At 37.3% G+C, this 25,908-nt stretch overlaps 1 protein-coding gene across 3 annotated transcripts in view; it reads left to right on the forward strand.

Moving 5' to 3' along the window:
- Positions 1-25,908, forward strand: part of PCSK5 (proprotein convertase subtilisin/kexin type 5) — a 602,002-nt gene that overhangs the window by 95,008 nt on the left and 481,086 nt on the right. For all 3 annotated transcript variants that reach the window (XM_072597475.1, XM_072597476.1, XM_072597477.1), the window contains exon 3: positions 20,884-20,997. In XM_072597475.1, the coding sequence (XP_072453576.1) occupies positions 20,884-20,997 (114 nt within the window). The remainder of the gene's footprint in view (positions 1-20,883; positions 20,998-25,908) is intronic.

Consider the following 25,908-nt stretch of genomic DNA (forward strand, 5'->3'; position numbering starts at 1 on the left):
CACCTACTATGTTCCAGGCACTGTGCTAAACTGGGGATAGAAAGAAAGGCAAAAGAGAGTCTCTACTTGAAAGAAACTCACAGTTAGGTGTAGGAGACAATATGCCAAAAAAAAAAAAAAGAAAGAAAAAGATGTACAGACAAGATGCAGACTGGATATGTTGGAAATAATCAATAATGGACTTTCAGTAGTCAGTTCATAAATGCCTGTTGACTGCTTACATAGAAATTAGGGAAGCAGTGTGTCACAGTGGATAGCATGGTAGACTTGGAGTCAGGAAGAGCGAGGTTCAGATTCTGACCCTGACATTTATCAGCTATGTGACCAGAGGCATGTTGCTTAACTCTCTGAGTCTAGTTTTCCTCATCTGTAAAATGGGGTTCATCATAGCTGAATGGTCTATCTCACAGCTTGCTGTGAGGTCATGTATGGAAAGGACTTTCTAATTGTTAAAATTATACATAAATATTAATTATTACGATGATGATGATGACTTTAATATTGTTACACTGTAAGCTATCAGAGGACAGGCATCCTATTTTATCTGAACTTTATATCTGTCTTCCCCATCACCCAGTGCAGCGTTCTGCTCATGGATGCTGCTTTGTAAATGTTTTTACTTGCATCATAAGATCACGAAGTTAGAGCCAAAAGGTGATCTTGTCAAACCTCCTCATTTTACAGATGAAGAAACTGAGAAACAGAGATTCCCAGAGTCAGAAGCAGTAAATTATTGAGACAGAATTTGAACTGAGGTCCTCTGAATTCCAACCTATTGACTTTCCAAGACATTATACTGTCTCTGTAAGTTGGAGTCAAATTAAATAGGTTCTCCCCTTCCCCAGACTGAAAAGTCAGAGTTGGGGATAAAGAAAAACATAATGAAAATCCAGACCTAGATTAGTAGCTTGTCAGTTAGGGCCTGTATAGCTCTGATCCCTAACTGGGATCATTTCTGGATACCTGTGTGGATACCTGTGGTGTGCCCCATTTCTTTCAGATTCTTCAGCTACCTTCTTTATAGTTTCCTAAGCCTTCATGGTCTTCCAAGATGGCTTTTTTCTTATTTCTCTCTCTCTTCGACTCTCTGTTTTTCTTTCTTTTTTTCTGTCTCTCTTTCTGTCTGTCTCTCTGCCTCTGTCTTTGTCTCTGTCTCTTTCTGTGTCTCTGTCTCTCAACCATGGGCTTATTTAAAGTAAAAGTAAAAAATGTAGTTGAACTTCAAGGACACATGAGCCTGAATAGCCTTTGTATACACACACACACATACACACATGGACACATGCAAACACACCCACGTGTGCATGAGCACATATACATACATCTACAAAAGCACATATAACACACACACAGAAACATATATACTCTCTCCTTCCTTTTATGGTAAAGTAAAGCCTCTAAATTTCACACAGTTCTATTTTTCCCATCATTGGAATCAAGAAGCCATAGTATCTCCTCTTTTTTCTTTCTCCTACTAAATTGGGACTATTTTCTTCCCTTCTGTAGGAGAAGGGGAAAACGTTATGTAGTGGAAGCCATCCACTCCCTCTCCCACACTAGTAGAAGGTCTGGAGACAGAGTAGACTTCTTTTCACTCCCTGTAAACCCCCTAAGTAGTTGGGGACAGGAGGCCAAGTTGGAAGCTGTCTCTTCTTTTTAACTGATGAGTTCTACTCCCCAACCTCCCACCACAGAAGACCCAAGCACCATTGGACTGAGATCAAGACCCCTGACTATAACTGGATTTATTTTTAAGTGAATGTGGGAAAGTATAAGAATCAGTCTTGGGATTTTAGTAGACTGTAGGCCCAATATGCTGACAAGGTAATGTGTGCAGTCAAACAAGGCTTGGACTGAGTGCCTTAGAAGAGGAGTAAGTTGCTAAAGACCCTACAAGTTGTATTTTTTCCCAGCTCTGGAAACTAAGGCAAGATCAGAACTAAAATGTGGAGTCTTTTCTTCTCTAACTGTGAAGAAATTCAATTCTCAGCCTTTTTAGTGAGTTAACCTCTTGGCAAGCTAGCCAGTTCAAACCTTTCCAGAAGGACTGTTACATTGAGATACCCTGTGAAAGTCTAGTGTAGACTCCAAGAGAGATGCCTTGTTCTGCCCTGCCTCTAACCTCGGGAGATGTGTACTCAGATCTAGACATTGTGTTTTAGGAAAGATAGTGACAAAACAGAGTACATCCATAGGAATATGAATAGGATATCAAAAGGAATGGGGACCAAGTCAAGTGAACTCTGGATATTTAGGCTAGAGACAAGAATATGAAGGGACCATGATCCTTGTCTTCAAAGACCTGATAGGCTAACCTGTCAAGAAGAAGCCTTAAATTTGTTCTATTGAGTTTGAGAGAGCAGAATTAGGGTTTGTGGGTTAGAAGTTGCTGAGAGGCACCTTTAGGATGGATTGGAGGGGAACCCTCCCCCAACTTCTGAATTATCAAACATTCTGAAAAAGGAACTGATTGCCCTTAGAAGTGAATAGATTCCATCTCATTAGACATCTTCAAGAAAGAAGATGGATGGCCCCTTGCTGGCTATGTAGTAGAAGGGATTCCTCGGTGAAGTGTGACTTGGACTAGGAGTCCGCTGAACTTACACCCTACTCAAGGTGTTAATGATTCTGAAACTAAAACAATATAAAAGGGAAAAGAAAGATTCGGAGCCTAATTCTAAAACATTATAGCAGATCCAAGGGTGTATTACTAAATGTTTCACAGTTGGCTCTCTGGGGGAAAAATGTACCCACAACACATTTTAAAGTTTAATCTGCATTAACATTTTTCTCCATTGAAAAAATAAAATGCTATTTAAAAAAAGATTTAAAAACTGGCTACAAGTATGGGATATAACTGCTAAATTTCTAAAGGATAACCATCATGTAGATATCAAGATGGTTAATTAGATTGTTGATGATTTAACTATTTGAGAAAATTAGTGTCTAGTGTGCAAAGAACCCGCTTAGATGCTAAAATGATAATTATGATGTGATATGATATATAATTATATGCATATAATTATATATATTATGATGAGGATTTTTTTAAAAGTTTTCTCCATCAAATTTTTAAGTCTAGACTATCATCACTATAGTAAATCAAACCCTGATTTGTAGTATTTACTGATTTCTGAAGTGTTAATACTCAAACTAGAAATTTAACAATCTGTTCTCTGGACCCAATTCAAACTGACTCCAGCGTGTTAAGGATCTGCTTGGATCTTTTCTGTTCAAGGTTATAGTAGAAGTGGCATGGGAATTAAAAAGTCAAAGCTTTTAGCTACTTATAGCTATAAAAACAAACTGTTAAATCAGAAACTTCCAATTTAATTGCACTGTGTTAGTAGGTTGTTAAAAAAAAAAAAAAGGTGTTCTAGCTGCATTCATCAAAAGAGAGATTTCTCCCCCAGCACCTCATATGACTATGACATTCTTAGTATCCATTGTGCAGCTATACAATAGAGTATTTGATATTGACGAGTACAGGGCTGATGAATTTGTCTACAAGACGTTTCTTTTCCCCAACTCTTGTTTACCAGTTCTGCCCATGCTGTACACTGTTAGGGGGAATGGATGGCAAAGACTGCCCTCCAGTTTGCCAGCATTTGCCTCTTATTGCATTAATCTCTGTTTAAGTGAACAATTTCTCGGGTCTGTAGAACACAATGAAGTTCTTTGTAGTGACTTGATAAACAATTTGAGGGCATCCAATATTTCCAAATGCAGATCTGGGAAGATCTTTAGGGATTCATACCAAGAGGGAATTGAATGACTTTGTAAAGGAAAGCCGAGCAGAAAATCCTCTAGGTGATGGACTTTTGGTTTTAAGCTACAATTGCCATTCTTAGAAATATCAAAATCTCCAACCATGTAATTTGCAGAATGAGCTGTAACTTAAATCTGCTCTAAATAGTGAATAGATGTGTATTTAATTATATTCTCTCAACTTTTATGCTTCTTTAAGAAGAGATTACTCTGAAGGCAAAAACTTTGCAAAATGAAGTCATGCCATTTTATTTTGAATTCAGTATTAATGTTAGTTGTGATCTTTGAGGAAAGCAATAGGGGATTATATGCTCTCCCATATCAGTCATTGCATTAAGTTCGCATTTAATCAAATGTGAAAATTGAACTATGGGGGGGCACACAGACATGAGGATTGGTTTTAGGTATGTTAGAATTCCATTGTTTGGTAATGTTTAGCAAATTGAAAGTAATTCTGAATTCTGTCTTGTTACTTAAAGAGATATTTACATAATTACTTGATCTCATTAATACTGACACTTCTTCTAGTTATACAAATGGAACCTTCTCCGTGATTTGTAATTGAATCTATTTTTCCCTATAAACTTCCTGTGGAAGATTGAGCAAAGGCCTTCAGTGGAGCCTTCCAGCTGTTGATATGTCATATCTCATTTTTGTTGTATGGCTCACTCTTTTTGTTTTTTATTCAGAAATGGTCTTAATATCTTTTTAAACTACTTCAAATGTGCAAGTCATTTTTGCTGTTGGTGACCTAATTATATCCATTATATATCTTTGGATCACCTTCAATTTTTATTCATTGAGATGTCTCTTGTTTTGGTAGCTTGTTCTATGGCATGGGCATGGGTTGCCCAGGATGGAAAGATGTGACATGCATTGTTGGAAAGAGTGTCTACTGATTCTGCCCAATCTAATAAGACAAAGTTCAGTATAAACAAATGAAAATCTTACACTTGAATTCAAAAAACTGAATGTCATGAATATTTTAGAGAAGGCATAGTTAGGGAATAGTTTGTCTGAAAAAAGATCTGGGGGTTTTAGTGGACAGCAAGCCCTATATGAGTCATTACTGTGACGATGGCGTTGAAAAAGTTAACATGATTTTGCACTGCACTGAGGGGAATAGTTTCTAGAAATAAGGAAGTGATAGTCCCTCTATATTTTTCCCTCATCAGACCATGTCTTAAGTATCTATTTCATTCTGTATCTATTTCACTTACACCATAATGTAAGTGAAATGTTGCTAAGCTGAAGAGTATTCTGGTAGTGAAGGATAGTAAAGCACCTTGAATTCATATCATGAATATAGGTTGAATGAATTAGATGTTTGGCTAGAAGAGAAAACTCTGGTAGGATACTATTATTGTGTTAAAGTATTTGAAGGGCTTTAATATGAAAGATGCACTGGATATGTTCATTTGACCTCAGAAGGTAGGACCAAGATCTTTGTTTATTTCAAGAAACATATTTAAGTTTAGTGTCAGAAAAATAAATATAAAACCAACTTCTAGCAATTAGAGATGTTTAAAAGGAAAAGGGGCTACTTTGGGAAATGGTGGTTCCCCCATATCAAGCAGATGCTGTGTAACTGTTGGATATGTAGGAATTACTTTTTGGGAATGGGTTAGACTATTTGGATACTGAAATTCCTTTCAATGATAAAAATTCTATGATTCTGATAGCATCTTACATCCAGAGAAGTAAATTGTTTAAAGCAATTTGATTCAAAATTTCATAGCCTCATTTACCTCAGTTTCCTCATCTGTAAAATGAGCTGGAGTAGGAAATGGCAATGTACTCCAGTACCTTTGCCAAGAAAACCCCAGATGGGGTCAGGAAGAGTAAGGCACAACTGAAAATAATTTAGCAACAACAAAAATTCTAAGTGTGAGATCCAGATCCTACAAATGGGGAGATAATATCAGTGTTGATATCATCCCTAAATTCAAAGCAGCTGACCTAATAAAGTTATGTTCAAGACAATAATTTGATATTTGTGTGAATCTGTGCTCCTGCAGATGTGGCTGCTCCTTTGCATGGCATTGATCATAATGCGTCCATATTTTCTCATTACAAATGACTCTTGTCCTATAATTCTTCGTGATGTGCCTTACCAGCATGCTGGGGGATTTCTATAGGATCTCTTGACATTGTGTGGGCAACAATGGAGCATAAATCTTTTCCTTGCTATTATCACGTGACCAACCCACCCTTAACTTCTCCTATCAGTTCTTTATCTGAAAAATAGACATGATAATAATTTCCTCACTACCTATCTCATGACATTTTTTTAGAGATCTTCCCTTTTTATATTAATATATATTAATGGAATAAAACAAGCATTTTCCTTTTTTACATTAATACATATTAATGGGATAAAACAAGCATAGTACAATAAAAAGATGATTGTCCATGAAACTGCAAATTTTCTTAGCACCGTTTGCCATGTCTTCCAAATATGCAACAAAATTATCATGTAAATTTCTTTTTTTTCTTCTTTTCTTTCTACCCTCCTACCTCATGATATTGTAAAGAACAAATAAGAATGTATATCAAGTACTTTGTAAAGGGTAAAGCCTCAGTAAAACCAATTGGTATTGTCATTTATGGTCTCCCTTTACTACAGTCTACTGGTGGAAGGAAATACCATCCTTTCCATGGTCTTTCCTAATATCTCGATTTTAAAATCACATTCTTTCTGCCTCTCTGTAATATAGTTATGTCAGCTACTTTGGTAGTGGGTTTGTCATTGACCCTAAAAATGTTGTAGATGCACTTTGTCATTTTTTTTGTGTGAGAATGTATCACTTAGCACTGTGGGATTCACTGACTTTTATCCATCTTTACACCCCTGCAGCTTCAGAAATGACTGCTAGTATCTGGAATAATTTCCCAAGCTCTTGACCTGTGTCAACAGCTACTTTGTCACATGGTGTGCTTCCATTTTTATCTACAGATTGGTTTTAGGTACTAGTGAGATTGAAGTGGCTAAGGTGAGAGAAATAAGTCCATCTCAAGACCAAAGAAAATTAGGAAAGTGAGAGGTGAGAGGGAGAAGGAGGAGGAAGAAAGAATTGAAAGGGAAGGAGACTGTAAGGGTCAGTGAGGTGCTATGGAAAAAGTGCTGGATTTGTATTCAGAGAAAGAGCAGATCTGAATCCTTATTCAACCATAGCAAAGTGTGTGACCTTGAGCAAGTCATGTGATCTCTCTGGGTTTTAGTTTCCTCGTGTATAAAATGAAGGGATTGAACCAGATGACTTCTAAGGTCCTTTCCACCTCTAAATCTATGATATTCTATGATTATTGAGAAAGTATGTTGGAATTACACCATGGAAAATGGTCTTCATTAATACAAATATTGTTACCAGGCAATGTAGTTTAATGGTATTAGTACTGAATTTGGAGTTAGGGAACCTGGCTTCTAGTTTCATCTTTACCACTTATAAGCTAGGTCATGGAAGTAAAGGAGCCTGGAATCAAGAACAGTTGAGTTCAAATCCTACTTCCACCAGGTATCAGCCATATGACCTTGTGTGACCTCTTATTGCCTTGTTTTATTTCCATCTGCAAAATGGGGAGCATCTACCTCCCAGGGCTGATATGAAGATCAGATCAGTTAATATTTGTAGAGTGCTTTGCCAACCTTTAAGTTTTCTATTATTAGGCAACTCACAAATTTCCATTTCTTTCTCTACGAAATGGGAAAAAATAGAACTTGCTTTAATTATCTTATATAATTGTTATAAACATTAAATCAGATAGTATTTATAAAAAGTGTAAATTACAAAGTATTGTCTAAATACCTTATTATATAATTATATACCACACATAATTATCATGTGTTATGCTTAATAATTATATCACATATAATTATAACATAACATATAAAAATTAAATTTACAAAATGTATATAAATGTAAGATTCTTAATGTTTTTTTTCCAACTTATTATTTCTACATCATGGATCACCAGATTTACAGTTAGAAGAGACTTTACAGATCTCTGAATTCAACTCCCACATTTGATATATGAGGATATTGAGGCTCAGGGAGGTCAAGTGACTTGAATAGGGTCATGAAGCTAGTAAGTGTCTGAGGGGAGATTTGAACTCAGGTCTTCCTGAATCCATGTCTAGTGTGCTATACGTTACATTATACTGCCTACAATTTAGATAGAACTGCTCTTAGATTGCTGTCTTACATTTTTCTTTTTATGTTTAATGATTGATAGACTATTACAGGGGTTAGATAAATTTTTTTGTAATCAAGTAAAAATACCGGGATATAGGATGCAAACTCATGTATTATCATGATCACTGCTACCACGGCCTTCATCATATATTTCAGGCTAAAACTCTTCTATACCTTTAGAGGCCCAGTGCTGCAGTTTCTGCATCTCTGGCATTTTATTACAACCATCACCATCCCAACAACTACCACCACCACCACTGCCAGCACCACCAATATCATGAAATCTACATTTTCTGACCAAGAAAGTATAGTATTATTGGTATAGACAAACATAGCCAAGTCTCACTTTTATTGAAGGCAAAGTCATCCTGGTGAGTAAAGAGCAGGCCTAAGTATAAAATTAATAATTTGCAACTAATAATGCCACCTCACCCCCATCTCTGTTCATCTACCCCAGTAAAAGAATGCCATCTCATTGAGGGCAAATTCTAGTTTTCATTTTGTCTTTATAGACCCAGCACCTGGCACAGAGGTGGCGTTTAATCAGAGTGGATTGTGTTATCTCCATGCTTAAGATGAAAATATATAGTGGTAAAGGAACTGTCTAAGGCCACAGGGCTAAGAACTGCTTATCCAATCTTTTTGTACTTCTGCAATAAATCACATTTTCTTTCCACCCCTACTCCTTTCTTTTGATGACACCTTTCAGTGCATAAACTTCTGTGGCAGGAACCATTTAAACATCTCTCTGACTTTTTTAATATTTTTTTTTGTGGGTGAGCCTGTATTTTTTTTCTAATCTTCATATGATCTTTAACCTTTGTTTTGTACTTCATAATAGAATGGGCAGAATTGGGGGGAGAGGTGTGTTATTCATCGAGTTCCGTATACGTAGTACTTAATACCACATGCACAGAGCTACTGAACTAATACAGCTGCTTCCTGGCTCCTAGACATCCATCCTTCATGGTAGAATTTGCCCACTCAATAGCTATGGTCTGTGATGTTGTGCTCCTCCTTTCAGACATCCTATTTTCAGGGAGAAAATAAATTCAGGAAACAGTAAAGAAACCAGGAAATCATTTTTCAAATAAATCATGTTAGAATTGCTTAGGGGAAGAAAACCAAGATTTTAATTTCTACAAAACACAGTTAGAATTATGACAGATATAAGGGTTTTCCACGTTAAAAAAAACAGGTTGAGATTCTGCTATTTACTTAGTCCTTCTAAAATTTTCCTTACCAAACTAGGCAAATGCAGATTTCTGAAACCTGAATGACTATTTTTTTAAAAGTTAAACATAGAAATTTTCCATGTTAATTTGTACAGAGGACTCCACAGTCTTCTTCCTCTTGCTTTGGACAAATTTTCTACCATGTCAAAGCTCAGTTGCCCCTTTTGCAAAGTAGGGATAATAATATCCTTATCAGTTTCTAGATTTTTAGATTTAAAGCTGAAAAAGTAACCTTACAGACCATCAAATTCAGCCCTTTCAATTTACAGATAGGTAAACTGAGGCTGAGAAAGGTTAAGTGACTGCCCAGAATAATGCCATTCCCAGCACCAAGCCAATGTTCTATCTTTCTCTGCTTACCTGGGTTGTCATGAGGAGCAAATGAGTTAAGGAGTGTGAAAATATATTGTAAAATTACAAAATTACAAAGCACTGTCTGTACAGATGTAAGGGATAAGAAATTCAATTCATTTCAAACGTGAGGGATAAAAAAATTAAATTCATTTTACAATTCAGTAACCTTTATTTATTTCCACAATGAGGTGCCAAGTACCTTGTCAACTTGTAGGTGTACAGGACAAAGTAAGGCAGTCTCTGACCTCATGCCTCATACTATTTGTGATGGTGGGAGGGCTGAGTGGGTGAGGCTGCTGCAGTAGAATATAAAATGTTCACACACAAAAAATTGTGATGCCAGGAAAATCAAGGTAGGGCAGAGTCTTAAAGCCTGAGAAGGTCAGGGGAAACAGAGGAGGCAGCATCTGAATTAAGCCCTGAAGGAGGATACAGGTTCTAAGAGACAGAGGTGAAGAAAGAATACATTCCCAGCACAGAAAATTGGTGGAGAATGACTTTCAGGACACAGGACACAGAAAGCAGTCCTTTTTTCTATCATAACTTCCCTTTGAGAGGTAGCTAGGTAACTCAGTGGACTCTGTCTACTGAATTCAAATCTGGCTTTAGATACCTTGGGCAAGTCACTGTTTGCCTCACTTTCCCTCAATTATAAAATGGGAATAATGGTAGCCCTTATCTCTCAGAGTTATTGTGAAGATCAAATGATCCTTCTCTATTCCCCCTCCTGTGACTTCTCCTTTTCCTTCCATTTATTCTCTCAAATCCAGTTGCTCACACCAATAAATGAGGTGGGAGCTCATCATCCTTCTGATGAAATGGAAAACCCACATGCCTTGCCCTGAGTGGGCATTCTAAGGTCCCTGAGGCTTTATTATCTACTCTGATCCTGGGCTCTGTCAGTTTTAACTACCTTAGCCCAAGAACCCTTTCCTTCAGCCCTGTGGGAGCTCCCCCTGGGCTTCTCAACTAACCTGCTAAAGTTCTTTCTTTGGTGTGTCAACTCCCCCAATTAAAGTGTGAACTCTTTGAGAGCTGAGACTGTGTGACTTTAAAAAAAAAAAGCAAACCAAAACCAAATCTTGTTTATTTGTTTGTGAGTAAACTTACCTCAAACACATGGTAAGCATTTTGTAAATGTTATTTTCTTAATTCATTTATTATTAAGAGTTCTGAGAAGTGGATGGTGAGAGGTGGAGTGTGGATCTCTGGGAGCCACAAGCTGTCTTCCTGAATATTTCCTGCTACTGTCATAGCACAGATCTCTGTGATCCCTCCAAAACCACATGAACCTGCGCATTCCTGTCACTCCATAATGTGATGGAATGTACTTCATGACAGTAGCAGCTCTTCACAGTGATTTTCACACACGATTTGTTGCTAGAAGACTTAGGTTGTTTGCCTTGTCAACAAACTTTGTGGATTTGGTGGGGACTAAATGAGGGGCTGTTCCCTACGGTGGGGTTGGAACAGCTGGAACAAAGCAAAATATTGAGATTTAATAAACTTTACAATGGTTTTATTTCTTTAAAAACTTTTGATTTGCAATAAGCATATCCTCTTTTTTGCTAAAATCACTTGTTTTATACAATTTGGCCTTGAGTTCCTAAAATTTTTACGCATATTCTTTAATGTTTCATCATTAACCCACACCTAACACATTTGATATTAGGTGTTATTTTGTTAAACTATCCATTTTCCTAAGTCCAGCCTTGATTTATAGCCCATAGAATTTCAAGGGAATTCACATCAGGTGAGTTCTCAGGCCTCTGAAGCTACCTTTTGGGACAGGTAGCCTAACTCAAGGTCAAGTTGCAATATTCTATCTCCATTTGGGAATTTCTGTAACTCTGGAACAATTGTGTTTCTTAGTATTTCAATGTATTTATTAGACTTAAGCATTACCTCAATAGAGACAAAACTTCCAGGCCCTCTGGAAGAAAGGAAACAAAAAATAAATCATTTTTCAGGTGGATACTTTCTTCTGAAGATGTCCAGATCAACTGGACTTCTGGCATAGTTTTGGTTAAAAACTTAAATGAAAAAGTCAGTTTCATTAGCAAAAATTACCTTTCTTTTCTTTCAATTTTTGATGATCCAGTCCTTCTTTTGTGCTACCTATAATAAACACTTTTTCCCTCCCTAACAATGATTAACTAGGTTTAAAAAGTTTTTTCTTCTTGCGGTTTTTTTTTTCCAGTCAGTAAATCAACAAGTATTTATTAAGCACTTAGCTATATTCCAAGCACTGTGTTAAGCATTTCACAAATATTATCCCATTTGATCCTTACAACAACCCTATTTAGGCCACATTTGAACTCAGATCTTGCTAATTTCAGGCCCAGTGTCCAAGTTTCCTGGACTTTTTCTGTAAAATGTTTTGGTAACGACTTGAAGAAAAACATGAATACTCAATTCCCAACACCAATAGCCATTTCAATATCTTTTACAGTTAGGGAAGTATACACCTTAAGAGCTACAACTTTTGCATGTTTCCTTGGAATAATATTTATTCTTAAAAACTGTAGACTTAAAAGCATAACAAAAGTAAACAATGAAATGTATGTATGGCATGACATGTATCACTCAAGTGACAAAGCATTAACCAAAGGAGGAAAAACCAGTTCAGTCTAGTTTTATCAGGTCAGTGTCCGCCATTTTGAATTAGCCTGATGTTGGTAGAAGTACACATGTAACTACTGTTTTCACAAAATGAAACAACAGCAAAATTCTTGCTTATCCCAACTAATTCACATTCTCCTGCACCCTTGGCTCAATCGAGAATTTTCCACTTTTATCAGCTTCTGACTCTGGAACCAAATTCCTTGGAAATAGTTTATTTCCTTCGCAACTCTTGTCTTTAGACCAAACTGTTGAAGAGATCAGGGTAAGAGAGTTTGGTATGTTTGAAAGCAATAACATTTCTAGAGTGCTTTAAGGTTTACAAAGTTCTCTTCATACAAAAACTTTGTGAGGATTTGTGGTAGTCTAAATAACCTTAGGTCAACTAGGTGACACAGTGTATAGAGTGAGGGCCTGGAGTCAGGAAGACTTGAATTAAAATCGGACCTCAGACACTAACTGTGTGGCCCTGGGCAAGTCACTTAACCCGTTTGCCTCAGCTTCCTCATCTGTCAAAAGATCTGGAGAAGGAAATGGCAAACCAGTCCAACATCTTGGCCAAGAAACCTCAAATGGGTTCACAGAGAATCAGACACAACTGAAACACAACAGCAAGAGAATACCATTAATACTTTTTTTTCCCATTGGGATTCTGTACAGATCATAGGACATCAAGACTTTGTGTTGGAAAGCACCTTAGTGACTAATGGGGTCCAACCCCCATAATTTATACATAAAAAATCTGAAGTCCAAAGAGGCTAAGTGATTTGCCTAGGTTCCCATAGCTAGTGAGGATCAGTGTTAGGACTCCAAGTAAGTCTTCTGATTCCACATTCATTGAGGCAGCAAAGCAGTACAGTGGATAGAACGGTGGGCCTGCAATCAGGAAGATAAATTCAAATCAAAATCAAAATACTTACTACTTCTGGGAACCTAAACAAATCGCTTCACCTCTGTCTTCCTCGGTTTCCTCAACTGTAAAATGGGGATAATAATAGCTCCTACCTCCCAAGATTCTCGTAAGAATCAAATGAGATATTTGTAAAGTGCTTAACACACTGCCTGGCACATAGCTGGTGTTTAACGATTGCTTATTTCCTTCTCCACTACACTGCATTGCAACAAAGGAAATGGGCTCCGTGAATAGCAAGAGGCTAAATGTTGTTATATGCTGGGCAAGTATTGAGATTAATGAAGGCTGGAAATAATAGTCATGTTATTTCCATTCAGACTTAACTTTTGTCCCTCAACATATAGGAAATGGAACTTTGGGAAGTTAAATCAGTGCAAACAAGGGAATTATTTCTCTGAGCCCCATAGTTAAACATAACTTCACTGAGATGTCAGAAATGTATCATTTCTTGCCATAGAGCCTTTTGGCAAAGAATGAAACCTGTATAATCCATCACTCCTGAGATTTTTCCTTCAGGGACTATGACGCAGGAGTATGGACACAAACTTTAAAATATAAATGAAGCCTTTCCATTCATGGACTCCTTCCAATCCCAGAATGTGTGTTTTTGAAAATAACACAGAAGTTTTGGGTTACATGTGGCTACTCATCCGTACTGCACATGGTATTTTGGTACTAAAATGACCACTGACATATTCTTTGGTATTATAACCCTGTGTTCTGAAAGAGCAACTTAAAGGCAGGCCTTTGAGGCAAAATTCCTTGTTACCCAACAATTGCTAAACCCTATGTTTGAGTATTCGCCCAATTTTAGAAATAACAAAGCTTCTTTCTGTGAGATACTTTTTTCATTAAACATTCTGTACATATTTTGCCTAGGCTTTGAGCATTTATATATAAAAAAGTTATATGTAAAGATATAAATAAAATAAGAATCCTTTACCTGAAGAAAATTTTAATCTAGAAGAGGGATTCCTTTTCTCATATCGAAATTTCTTTTTTTAATTATTTACTTTTAACATTCATTTTGTAAAATTTAGATTTTTAAATTTTCTAAAGGGAGGGCCCTTTAGCCCTTTCCCTCCTCATTAAGAAGGGTTATTTATTTTTACAGCATTAATATTATGCTGTATTCATAGAGGGATTTCCCCTGTATTGATGAAATCACAACTCTGGATAAATCCATATGCATTTATGTATTTGAGAATATAATACCTGTAATACATGTGAAGTTGTGCAAAACATATTTCCATATTAGCAATTTTGCAAAAATGAAAAGCAAGAAAAATAAAGTGAAAGCACATGCATCAGTCTGTACTCTGAGCAGAACAGGGGTCTTTTTTTTGTCATGGACCCCTTTGGTAGCCTGGTAAAGTCTATGGACCCATTTTCAGAATACTGGTTTCAAATGTACTGAATAGGATACATAGGATTACAAAGGAAACTAATCCTACAGAAAGACAGCTATCCAAATATATTTTTAAAAAAAACAAGATCACAGACCCCATGTTAAGAATTCTTTAAGAGAAAGGACAAGTAGGCACACAAATGAATATGGTAATATAAAACTTGTTAGGTGGATCATTGAGAGGAGGAAGATATCATTTTCTTCTCAGATGATCGAAGTCAGATGAGTCTTGAAGGATGGTTAGAAGAGCTGGGAAAACCATTCCAGACAGAGAGAAGAGTGCCAGCAGAGGTTCTGTGGAGGCAGCAAAGGCTGTGGGGATTATGAGGTTAATTTTATTCTTTTTGAGTACCTGTAATATGAAACAATGTGTGTAATGGAAAAAAAAAAACAAAGCCTAGATTTGCAATCAATCCAAAAGCTTTCCTTCAGTGCTTACTCTATGCTAGGCACTGTAGACACAAAAAACAAAAAGGAAACAGTCCCCTAGAATGTAATTCTAGACAACATTCTAGAATTGCATTCTAGGAGCAAAGACAACATGAATATACACAGAAAAGTTAAATACGGTGTAGTTTGGGGAAAGGCAGGACACTTGCATTTGGGGGAATTAGGAAAGGATTTTATAGAAAGTGGAGCTTGAGCTGAGTTAGAATTGTTGGTTCAAATCTAGATTCTGTCATGTACTATCTTTGTGACCTTAGAGCAATCACTTAGATTCTTTGGATTGCCATTTTTTCAGCTATAAAATATAGAATACAACCAGGATGCTAGTTCTAGGGTCATTTTCAACCCTCAATTTATTAAGACATATGGGAAAACACATAGTGTGTGTGTGTGTGTGTGTGTGTGTGTGTGTGTGTGAGTGTGTGTGTGTGTGTGTGTGTGTGTGTGTGTGTGAGAGAGAGAGAGAGAGAGAAAGTTGTGCTCATTTTTAGCGCAATTATGAAATCATTTTCAAGCAAATATTGATACAGTTGGCTTATTAACAAGATCATAATCTAAATCTCTTCATTAGCTTTGTTTGCTTTTCAAGGCAGTGGCATATGTGGCTACTGTTTTGGTTTGTGCACGTGTGAATGAGTTCCTTATAAAGAAACCTACATCTTCTTTTGTTCAGGGCCCTGTATGATACCCCTAGCTCAGAACTGTGGACAATATACATAGTGGCCTCCCAGTTTTGCCACTTACTACCTGCTACCTGTGTGATCTTAGAAAAGTCTCCTAACCTCGCTAGGCCTCAATTTCCTTATCTGTAAAATGAGGGGGTTGGACTACTTGGCTTCTAAGACTTCTTTGAACCTATGTGAGATGAGGCTAGGACTGGCCTATTACAGCTTTTGCCTATTAATTTTATATTAGGTGAACAATGAATATCAACTTTTTTGGGTGGATCTATATCAGTTTGAAGTATGAATTATGTCAGTCCATCAACAAGCATTTATTAAGTGCTTACTGCGTACTAGGCACTTTGCTAAGGGCTGGGGATTCATAGGAAAAACACCACCAACCAACTACAGTGCCTGCCATCAGGGAACTTTAATAAGAGAAAACAGCATTTACAAAAATAGTGTAGGTACACCTTAGAGAGGAAGGGTCTATATCAGGTACTGGCCCCATGGGCAGGAAAAGGCATCATTTAAGCGGAATTGGGAAAAAAGCCAGGGATTTAAAAGGTAACCATGAGGAGGGAGAATATTTCTGGCTCGAGATAAAGTCAGTGCAAAGAAGAGGAGATAGAATGTTGTACAAAAGGAACTGGTAGTAGGTCAGTGTGTCTATACTGCAATGTGTGTAAAATATAATCCTGCTAGGGTCTGAATAGTGTGAATTATGAATTGTTTGAAATGACTGTATGTATTCAGATCCATACCACTCAAAAGTTATAATGATTTAAATATGGTCACTGGTTCCAGACCCATGGAAATATGCAGTGTGAACTCAAATACAGTTATTCCTTCCACACGGAGAGGGTTTAGGGGCACAGTGCCCCTGTGATCCAGAAAATCCACATAAAATTTTTGACCTCTTCATACTAGAGAAGTCTACTTTTTTCTTTTTCTTTTCCTGACATGTTTATAGTATCTTATTATAAAATTTGGGTTGATATTATACAATATCATACATATATTTTATGCATTTCTAAGTTTCTAAACTTTTTCTGTGTCATCTACTGGCCTTCATGTGTTGTCTGCAGCTTCTGTAAAACTCCCCCAAAATAGCCGTTTGATTTCTTATGCCTAACAGTGATACATCAAAACCACAGTGGGGAAAATCACTAACCTATGTAAAGGGAACACTTCACAGGCTTCATGATTTACATTATTGGAGACTTAACCTCAATGTGTAAAGAAGACTAGGAAAGATAGGAAAGGATGGAGTTGTGAATATGAAAAAGAAAAGTGCCCATTGGGGACTGGAGATTACCGAGCAAGGGGGTAGAGGTTGACCTGGTAAAACTTCCCCTTTAGGAAAAGCATTTTGGTAGCTGTTTTGACAATAGAATGGAATGGGGTGAGACTTAAGACAGAGTGATCAATTAGTCACATTAGACAACTGTAGTTGTCAAGGTGAAACTTGGAACTAGGAAAGGAAAGCCTTGTACCTGATATACCAGAAAGTGTAGGTGTGGCATCAATGTTTAAAATCTTTCTTAGACAAAAATCTATTATGTGGAATGAAAAAATACAAAATACTTCCTAAGACAATTACTGTTTGTTTTGGATATCTTGTCTGTAATAATAAATGCCATTTACTTAGGGCTTCACATATACTGTAGAGGGTGTCCCAAAAGTCTTAGTGCAGTTTTAAGCTTTAATAGCTTCATTAACAACCACCTAGATGGGGATTAAGGAGCATAAAGAGTATGGATCCTGGGAGGAGTGGGAGGAAAATGGTGATGCTGGAGGAAAGGAGAAAGATAAGGAATAGTGTGAGATGCACTTGGAGTAGGAGGATGTTTCTGAAGAGAGAAGCAGACACAGAAGAGGAGATACCACAGCCTTCACTCCAGTTCAGCCATCCCACTGCCCACTTCCAGAACTCCTGGCCCCCTTCCTCCCCTTCTCCTGGACCCTACCTCTGCTTCTGGCCTTATAGCTGAAAAGGAAGATTATAACTCATAGTCACTCCCTCCCAACTCCCTCCTACCCAACCTCCACCCTCATTGAATTAATTTTAGTGGCTACGGGATGGGGGAGAGGGAGTGTGTGTGTGTGAGTGGATATATTAGAGTGTTCTTAAATTCATTTAAATATTTTTGAAAGAAAAATAAATAGCTGTCACAGCTTAAAACTGCACCTAAGATCTTTAGGATATCCTGTATTGCCTTATTGTGGAAATAATCCTATGCGGTAAATAGCAAAGGCATTATTAACCTTTTACAGATGAGAAAACTGACAGTGAAGGAGGTTGAGAGATTTGCCCAGGGTCACACAGCTGCGTGTCAACAGTAGGAATTAAAGTCAGGTCTTCCTGACTCCAAGTCCAGTGTTCTGCATCTCTAACCCATAGGATGAAGGGCTGAAACATAGAGTTTAGGCTGCTGCTCCAGAGGGAAAACAAGATAGGTGGCTATGCCAATTTTAAACTACATGAGGCCAGCATTTGAGAGTTTCAGTTTCATAGGTTATTTATAATATAATTGTAGGAGAATAAATCCTCTCTCTTAATGACAATGTGCTTCATAAGGCATGCTTTTAAAAAAATGTTACATTTCTCCACGATATACAGTTTGGGCACAGAAAGAAAAAAAAAACTTCTCAGTTTCTGGGTCATTCCTGGTGAAGTAGTAAGTAGTAAGAATAGGAAAAATAGTGGGGCTGGTGTTTTGTGACTAAGTGTGAGGGTAGAAGGGGAGAAGGGGTGAGAAGAGGACAAAGCAGAGCTTTTTAGTACAAGTTTACACAGGGGAAGACCCAGGGTCCATTGCCAGAACATGATTTCCAATTTGTTTATTCAGACCCATTATCTGGGTAAAATGAGCTGTCAGCGAAGCCACAAGTATGATGCTGAGCTGCGGTCTTAACCACAAACAGGTTGCACTATTTACTTAAAGAGCCATGAGCTCCAAACTAGCCATTGTTAGCAGAACAATAAAATACTCCTTGTGTTAGGACTCTGTAAGGTGAATGCGGCAGCTACTCCTCTCATCCCCATTTTATAGAGTATAGGAAAGGCTGGCTGAGGAAAGTTGTGACCTGTCACACAGATAAGTGTCAAAGGTGAGACTCAGTCAAACCTTCCCAATTTTCCCTTGAGAAGGTCCAGAACTATGCATAATACCACCTAGCTAGGAGAAAGAAGTGCTTGCATTAGAGAGATTAGAGAGGAGTCCTGCTTTAATTGATAGAAAATCTGGATTCCAGTCGTATCTTTACTCTAGCTGCTCCTGGCAGCTTTTAAGGTTAATGACCTGTATTGGGAGAGGGAATTTCCTCACAGCCTCTTAGCTTCCCTTCCACCAAGTCTCAGTGAAAATCCCTTCTTCTGCAAGAAGCCTTTCCTAGTCCTCCTTAATCTTAATGTCTTCCCTGGGAGATTGTTGTTCAGTTGTATTCAGTTATGTCTGACTCTTAATGACCCCATTTGGGGTTTTTCCTTGGCAAAGATACCAGTGGTTTGTCTTTTCCAGCTCATTTTATAGATGAGGAAACGGAGGAAAATAGGGTGAGGTGACTTGCCCAGGGTCACACAGCGAGTGTCTGAGGCCAGATTTGAAGTCAGGAAGATGAGTCTTCCTCACTTCAGGGCCAGCACTCTATCCGCTGTACCACATAGCTGCCCTCCCTGTGAAATTAACCTTTCCCCAATTTATTCAATATATTTCCTGTTGAAGAACAGTTTCCAAGTCATCTTTCCAATTAGATTGTGAACTCCTTGAAAGCAGGGACTTTTCCCCCCGCCTGTCTTTCTTTGTCTCCTTAGTAAACTGTCTGGCACTTAGGTGTTTAATAGCAATAATCCTATCAATGAAATCAGAGTTCTAGTGCAGAGGTGGGGAAACTTCGGTCTCAGGCCACATGTGGCCTTGAGGCTGCAGGTTCCCCACCCTGGTCTAGTCGCTATCCCTATTTTGAACTGCAGTTTGAGATGTTCCTTTGAATTAAGTAATTCTAGCTCTGGTCATTTGCCTAGGGCCTTAATACCCTATTTGCCTTGTATTTGGAGCATGTAGTCATCTAACCTGTTAAGCAGTACCTTGGCCTCTTTCCCCCATCTAATGCCTCAATTATACAATGTAGTCTTAAGAAGTTCCCTGAATGAGTACATCAGGACAGGCTCACTGAACAGTGGACTCCTGCTTTCTCCCTCCCCTCTTCTCTTTGAGGTGAGGTAGGGGTAGGTAATGGTTGTACTAATCTTTTGAATGCATTGTGACTAAATTAGCTATTGAGAGACGGAAAAAAAATTCAACAAAAGGACACTTTAAAAAAGGCAGATTGGAGAGGCTTTCCAGATCAGTTGGTAATTTAAAAACTAAAATGGATCTAGGGTACTGGGGGTGGGGACCCACAGAGGTTGCTTTCTTTCTGTTTCAGTAATTATGCCTGTTATAAAAGGAATTGTCCTTCTAGTCTCCCACCTCCAGAAAATTGAGATCCCATGTCAAAGATGCAGTGTCTAGGATAAGTCCCCAGCTAACTGCAGAAAGGAAGTCAATGTTAGGGCTGCATTATAACCCAGCCAGATCTCCTGATGCCCAGGCTATGACTCTTTAATACAGAAAACTTATGGGTGATCATAGAAGGGTTTATAAGCTTTTTTTTGTAGGTCACGAAAACATATATAAATGATAAAAATAATAGTTTTTACTAATAACATTATTGATTCATAATAACCTGCCAGTGAAAGATAAGAATAGGGACTACACCTATGACTTTATTAGTGATTTGTTTATGATTTATTTATAACTTATGAATTTATTATTATTAACTCTCCTAGATGAGGAAACTCCCTTTTTACCAATTCAGGTCAGCACCTTCTTTGTAATTTATAGTCTTAGAGAAGTGAAATATGCTTTTTAAAAATAGGTTTAAGGTTTACAAAACACTTACTTCACACTGACCTTATGAGACTGTTGGTGTGTATATTCTTTTCCTCATTTTACAGATGAGGGATCTAAGATCTGTTCAGTAACTCACCGAAGGTCACACAAACAGCCAGTGTCAAGCAAGGACTTGAACTCAGCTGTCTCCTGGTGTTTCCACTATCCCACCTGCATATGAGTAGGTTGCTCAAGAATCCCTAATCCAAGGTCCATGTAAATTTCCTGAAAGAAGCCTGGAACGTGGGCTGTGTTTGGTCAGTGGTAAATGACCCCAACAAGCCTTATTTTTCTTGTTCTTCTTTATGGAATGTCAATATTTATCATGTTCTTCTCCCTGGCAGGTTGAGTGGATACAACAGCAAGTGGTTAAAAAAAGGATAAAGAGGGACTTTGAACTCAGTGGTGCCCAGTCTACTTATTTCAATGATCCCAAGTGGCCAAGCATGTGGTATATGGTAAGTACAAGCAGTAATAACAGCAAAAACTATGGACTCTAATTCATACAGTTCCAATCCTTGCTGACTGATGGACTTCTGTTGGGACTGGGCATTGTATTCAAATAGTGGAAGGGAGCATTATTTTCTGCTTCAAAGTCAATTAAGTGGAGACTAGTTAATGTGCTAGCAGATATTAGAACACTATTAATTATTTTTTTTTCACTTCTTTGAATTGTGCCCTATATAACATTTTGCTATAAGAGGTAGGAAATGGAAAGTTGAATGGTTGAGATTTTGTTGAGATCACTCTAGGTCATAGTCTTCCAAATGAGGGGTGAATATCAGAAAACAAACCACGGACTTATTCATATGTCACTAATGAACTTTTTTAAGGTAAGATCTATGATTTCATTGGCATAAGGCTATCTCAGTGAGGTATTACTACCAACCCAGATACCCACACCTTCTTCAACTTGTAGTTTTACAGACTAATAAACATTTGAGGGATGAGAAGTTGTGACTTTCTCGGGTTTGGACAACTAATATATACATCAGAGGCTAGATTTGAACCTGGGACTTCTTCACTATTCCATGCTGTCTTTTAATAATACAAGATTGTTTTGGGGAGTAGGGCTTGCTTATTTCCTCTATTCCCAGGGCCTGGCATATAGTAGGTGATCAATAAATACACAGATTCATTGATTAAACCAAGCTCTATTAATTACCCATCTCTGGTACACATCTTGTCATTTCAAGAATTCTCTTAAGCAAATCAAGGAAATATAGGGAGAAGAAAAGACTGGGAACAGGATCCACAGAATTCCTAAGTCTCCAGTGACCACCAGGTACAATTTCTGGACATGATGATTTCAGAGGCTTTTTAATTCTTCTGAGGAAGCTAATCTGATCGTTCCATAGTTGTCTGTAAAAGAATAGCAGAACTTTTAAAGTGTGAAGTTATCATTCTCAATATAGAGGGATGGTGGGTAGGAGGGAGACAAGTCAGGTTTTTGTTGCTTGAAAAAAGTAAAATATAATTAAAAAACTAAAGTCTGAAGTTAAAAAGTACACGTCATTTGTTGAGTATTCACGCGAGCCTAACCTAGGTAATTTAAGCTTGATTTTTGTGACAGTTACCTGGTCTCGCTGACAGTTTTTCCATTTGGTTGGCTGGCTCCTTTAACATTTGGAGTTGTTTTCAGTTTATAGGGTCACTGCTCTTGCTCGGAAGGAAAATAAATTCTGATTATATGCTGTTTTTGAGTGCTGCAGGAAGTTAAGGCTCTGTGTGACAGGAGAGGCACACTAGGGGTGGGTCAAAATTTCAAGAAGTCAGTGAAAACTCACAATATAGATGGCTTTAACATAATTAAGCAATCTGTCTATTTGGCCATTTTCTTTTTTTGCTTTTGGAAAGCTCTACTTGTCTCTAAGGAAAATCAAATATTAATAAGGGCACTTAAGGATCCAAAATTGAGGATGACCAAGCTTGAAACATTTATTCCTGAAAGTTATTTCAACATTATATGTATATTACATATTATATGTAAATAATTACCCAAAATCCATTAAATTTTAAAAATTTGTTCCAGACTTTTGGTTTTCTTGATGTAGGGAGTATCCCAATGAGGAAACCTTCTGTATGAGAATAGGCTGTGCTGGTTACAGTCTAACAGCTGCCTTGGTGAAGTAATGATAATAATAATCGATGTTTATAATAATTTAAAGTTTGTAAAACATTTTACATATGTTGTCTTATTTGAGCCCCGACAACCCGCTGAGGTAAGAACTGTTATTATCCCCATTTTGCAGATGAGGATACTGAGATTTAACTGACTTAATAGTAACCCAGGAAACATTTGTCAAAGGTGGGATTTGAATTCAGTTCTTACCGATTCATCATTTCCAATAAGAATTTCCTTCTTGCCCTGATAGAATGTAAACTCTTCACACCAGGGACTATTTCATCTCTATCTTTTTATCTCAAGTGTCTAGCACATAGTAAGTTTCTAATTAAATATTTGTTGATTGGTTGCCTATCCTTATACTGAAAGATCATTATTTGATGGGAAGATTGGACTCTTCTTGTTAGGAATGGGAATCTTATATATAATAAATTTTTTTAAAATTTAAAAATGTTTTACATTTATCAGTGAGTCTAGTATGACCTCAGTAGTTTCAATTCCACTTACATCTATTACCTTCCATCTATTTGATGCCTTCAATTTATCCTGCCTATAGCTTGTTTGTATATAGTATACCTATGTATATATATTGTATGTATGCACGTATATATGTTTGTGTATACATATGTATGTTTCAATATGCCACTCTAAGTCTGTTTCCTCTCTGTTAGTAGGTAGGTGGCTTGTTTCATCATGAGACCTCTGAAATCAGGGCTGGTCCTTATACTGATGAGAATTCCTTAGTTTCATTGATCAGAATTCCTAAGGAATTTAACTTGTCTTAATATAAACACTGTTGGAATTTAGCACTAGAACTTCTGATGGACACCCATTTTTATAGGTTGGAAATTATATTAATATGGTAACTCTACAGTACTATGAAAGTGCTTTTGTGTTTTAGTCACTAAATAATAATAATAAACACCATCATTAATAATTATGTCTTAATATTTAATAAAATTATATTATTATATAATAATTATTAGTAAACTACCTCAGTATGGAATTACTTGTTCACCTCCTCAGGACTAGTATGCTTTCAATAAAAATTCATATAGAAAATGTCACATGGCCAAGCCCAAAAGAATATTTTTTAAAATGAAACTGACAAAATTCTAGTGTTTCTTGACCAGAGTGAGAGACCTGTGTTCAAGTCTCTTTTCTGACAGATACTGACTCAGATTACTTAATCTCTGGGTGTCCTGGGCTAGCAGTTCTCAAACTTTTTGGTTTCAAAAAGTTTGGTCTCTCTTTGTTGGTGTTTATTCATTTTAGTCATGTCTGACTCTTCATGACTCCTTTTGGAGTCTTTCTTGGCAAAGACTTTGGAGTGATTTGCCATTTCCTTCTCCAGCTCATTTACAGATGAGAAAACTGAAGCAAATAGGGTTAAGTGACTTACCCAGGATCATACAGCTAATGAGTGTCTGCGGCCAGATTTGAACTAAGGAAAATGAATCTTCCCGACTCAAGGTCCAGCACTCTGTTCGTTGTACCACATAGCTGCCTAGGGTCTCTCTTTATACTCCAAAAATTATCTTTTGTGTAAGTGAGTACTATCTATTGATTTCTTAACTATTTTTAGAAATAAAAACATCCTGATAAATAGTTTTTACTTCATAGATGCCCAGAAAGGGTCTCGGGAAGCCCTATGAGTTTATGGACTGTCAGTGGCCCTAGGCAGCTCTCTAAGACCAAAAATTGAAGAGTAAGTACGTGTCTTCATTGTTAGAGGGAGTCTCCTTTATGGGACTTATTTCCCTGTACTAAGTCAACCACAAATGCCATCTAAAAAAAATTAAACAATTTCTTTACACTATACCTCATAAGAGGTGCTGAATCTTCATCTGAAGATAATACTGTTGATAATACTAATGATAGTTAGCATTTATAGTGCTTTAAGGCATACAAAGCACATTACAAAAGTTTCTCTTTTTTTATCCTCATAACAAACCTGCAAGGTAAGTGCTATTATTATCCCTATTTTACAGATGAGGAAACTGAGGCAAATAGGGTTAAAAATATCAATATTTACATGTCATTTTAATGTTTGGGAAGCTCTTTAAGAATATTATCTCATTGTGTCCTCACAACATCTCTAGGAGGTAGGTACTATAATTATCCCCATTTTGTAGATGAAGAAATTAAGACTGATAGAGATTAAGTGATTTGCCCAGGGTCACATAGGTGGTAAGTATCTGGGGCTGTATTTGAACAAGCCTTCCTAACTCTAAGTCTAACACTCTACCCATTAATGACTCCATCTAGTTCCTTGCATTATTCTGTTATTAAGAGATGATGACCTGCTTAAACCATGTAGTAATTAAAAGAAAGTTGCAGAAAGAGGGACCTTCTCTCTCTCTCTCTCTCTCTCTCTCTCTCTCTCTCTCTCTCTCTCTCGTCCATGACACTGAATTTCATGAAGACATCCTGGTTGGTTCTTTTGCAAAAATTTTTCAGATTTGCAGATCAGCAGAGTGAGAATTAGCCGAGTTCTTCTGTGTGGGGGGGATATAGCTGCCAAAAACGATTGACTAGTTAGGACAGTAATTGTGAAAAATGATTTTAAGCCACATGGTGCTTTCTCAGCCAACTGGATGGGGTTCAGCACTCCAAGAGTGTGGAACATGGCTGTTTCTGTGGTTGGCGCACTCAAGCCTTTCTCATGATTTATACTGTCATTTAACTCTAATAAAAACTGGTGGAGTTTACGGTATTATTGGCCTGGCAGCTTTGAAATCATCCTTTTTAAACAATCCATTTAGCTTTTCAAATTGAAAATGCAACATGGTAGAAATATGTAAGCATGTGGTGCAGCCAGAGAGAACCAGGAGGCCTCGGTGAAAAAGAACAGACAAAAGGCAGGGTAGCAATTGATGTAGTGGAAGGATCATTGGATGGGGAGTAGGGAGACATGAGGTTTTCATTCAAGCTCTGTTGGCAACTAGCTATGCGACCTTGAAAAAGTCATCTTTCCTCTTCTTTCCTTAGTTTCCTCATCTGTAAAATGAGGAAGCTGGACTGAACAATCTCTAAAGTCTCTTCCATCTCCAAAATTTCCAATCGCTTTATCAGGAAGAGAAATGAATATTATGAGGTGACCAAGGCCAACGTTGAAATTATCCAAGTAAGGTCAATACGCCTCGTAGTTTTTCCCTAACATAGATTAAACTACTGACCTAAATTTCAGTGGTTATATTAAACAGACAAATAAACAAATGAACAAACCAACGAACAAACAAAG

Source organism: Notamacropus eugenii, chromosome 3 (genome assembly GCF_028372415.1).
Source record: "Notamacropus eugenii isolate mMacEug1 chromosome 3, mMacEug1.pri_v2, whole genome shotgun sequence".
NCBI classification, from domain to species: domain Eukaryota; kingdom Metazoa; phylum Chordata; class Mammalia; order Diprotodontia; family Macropodidae; genus Notamacropus; species Notamacropus eugenii.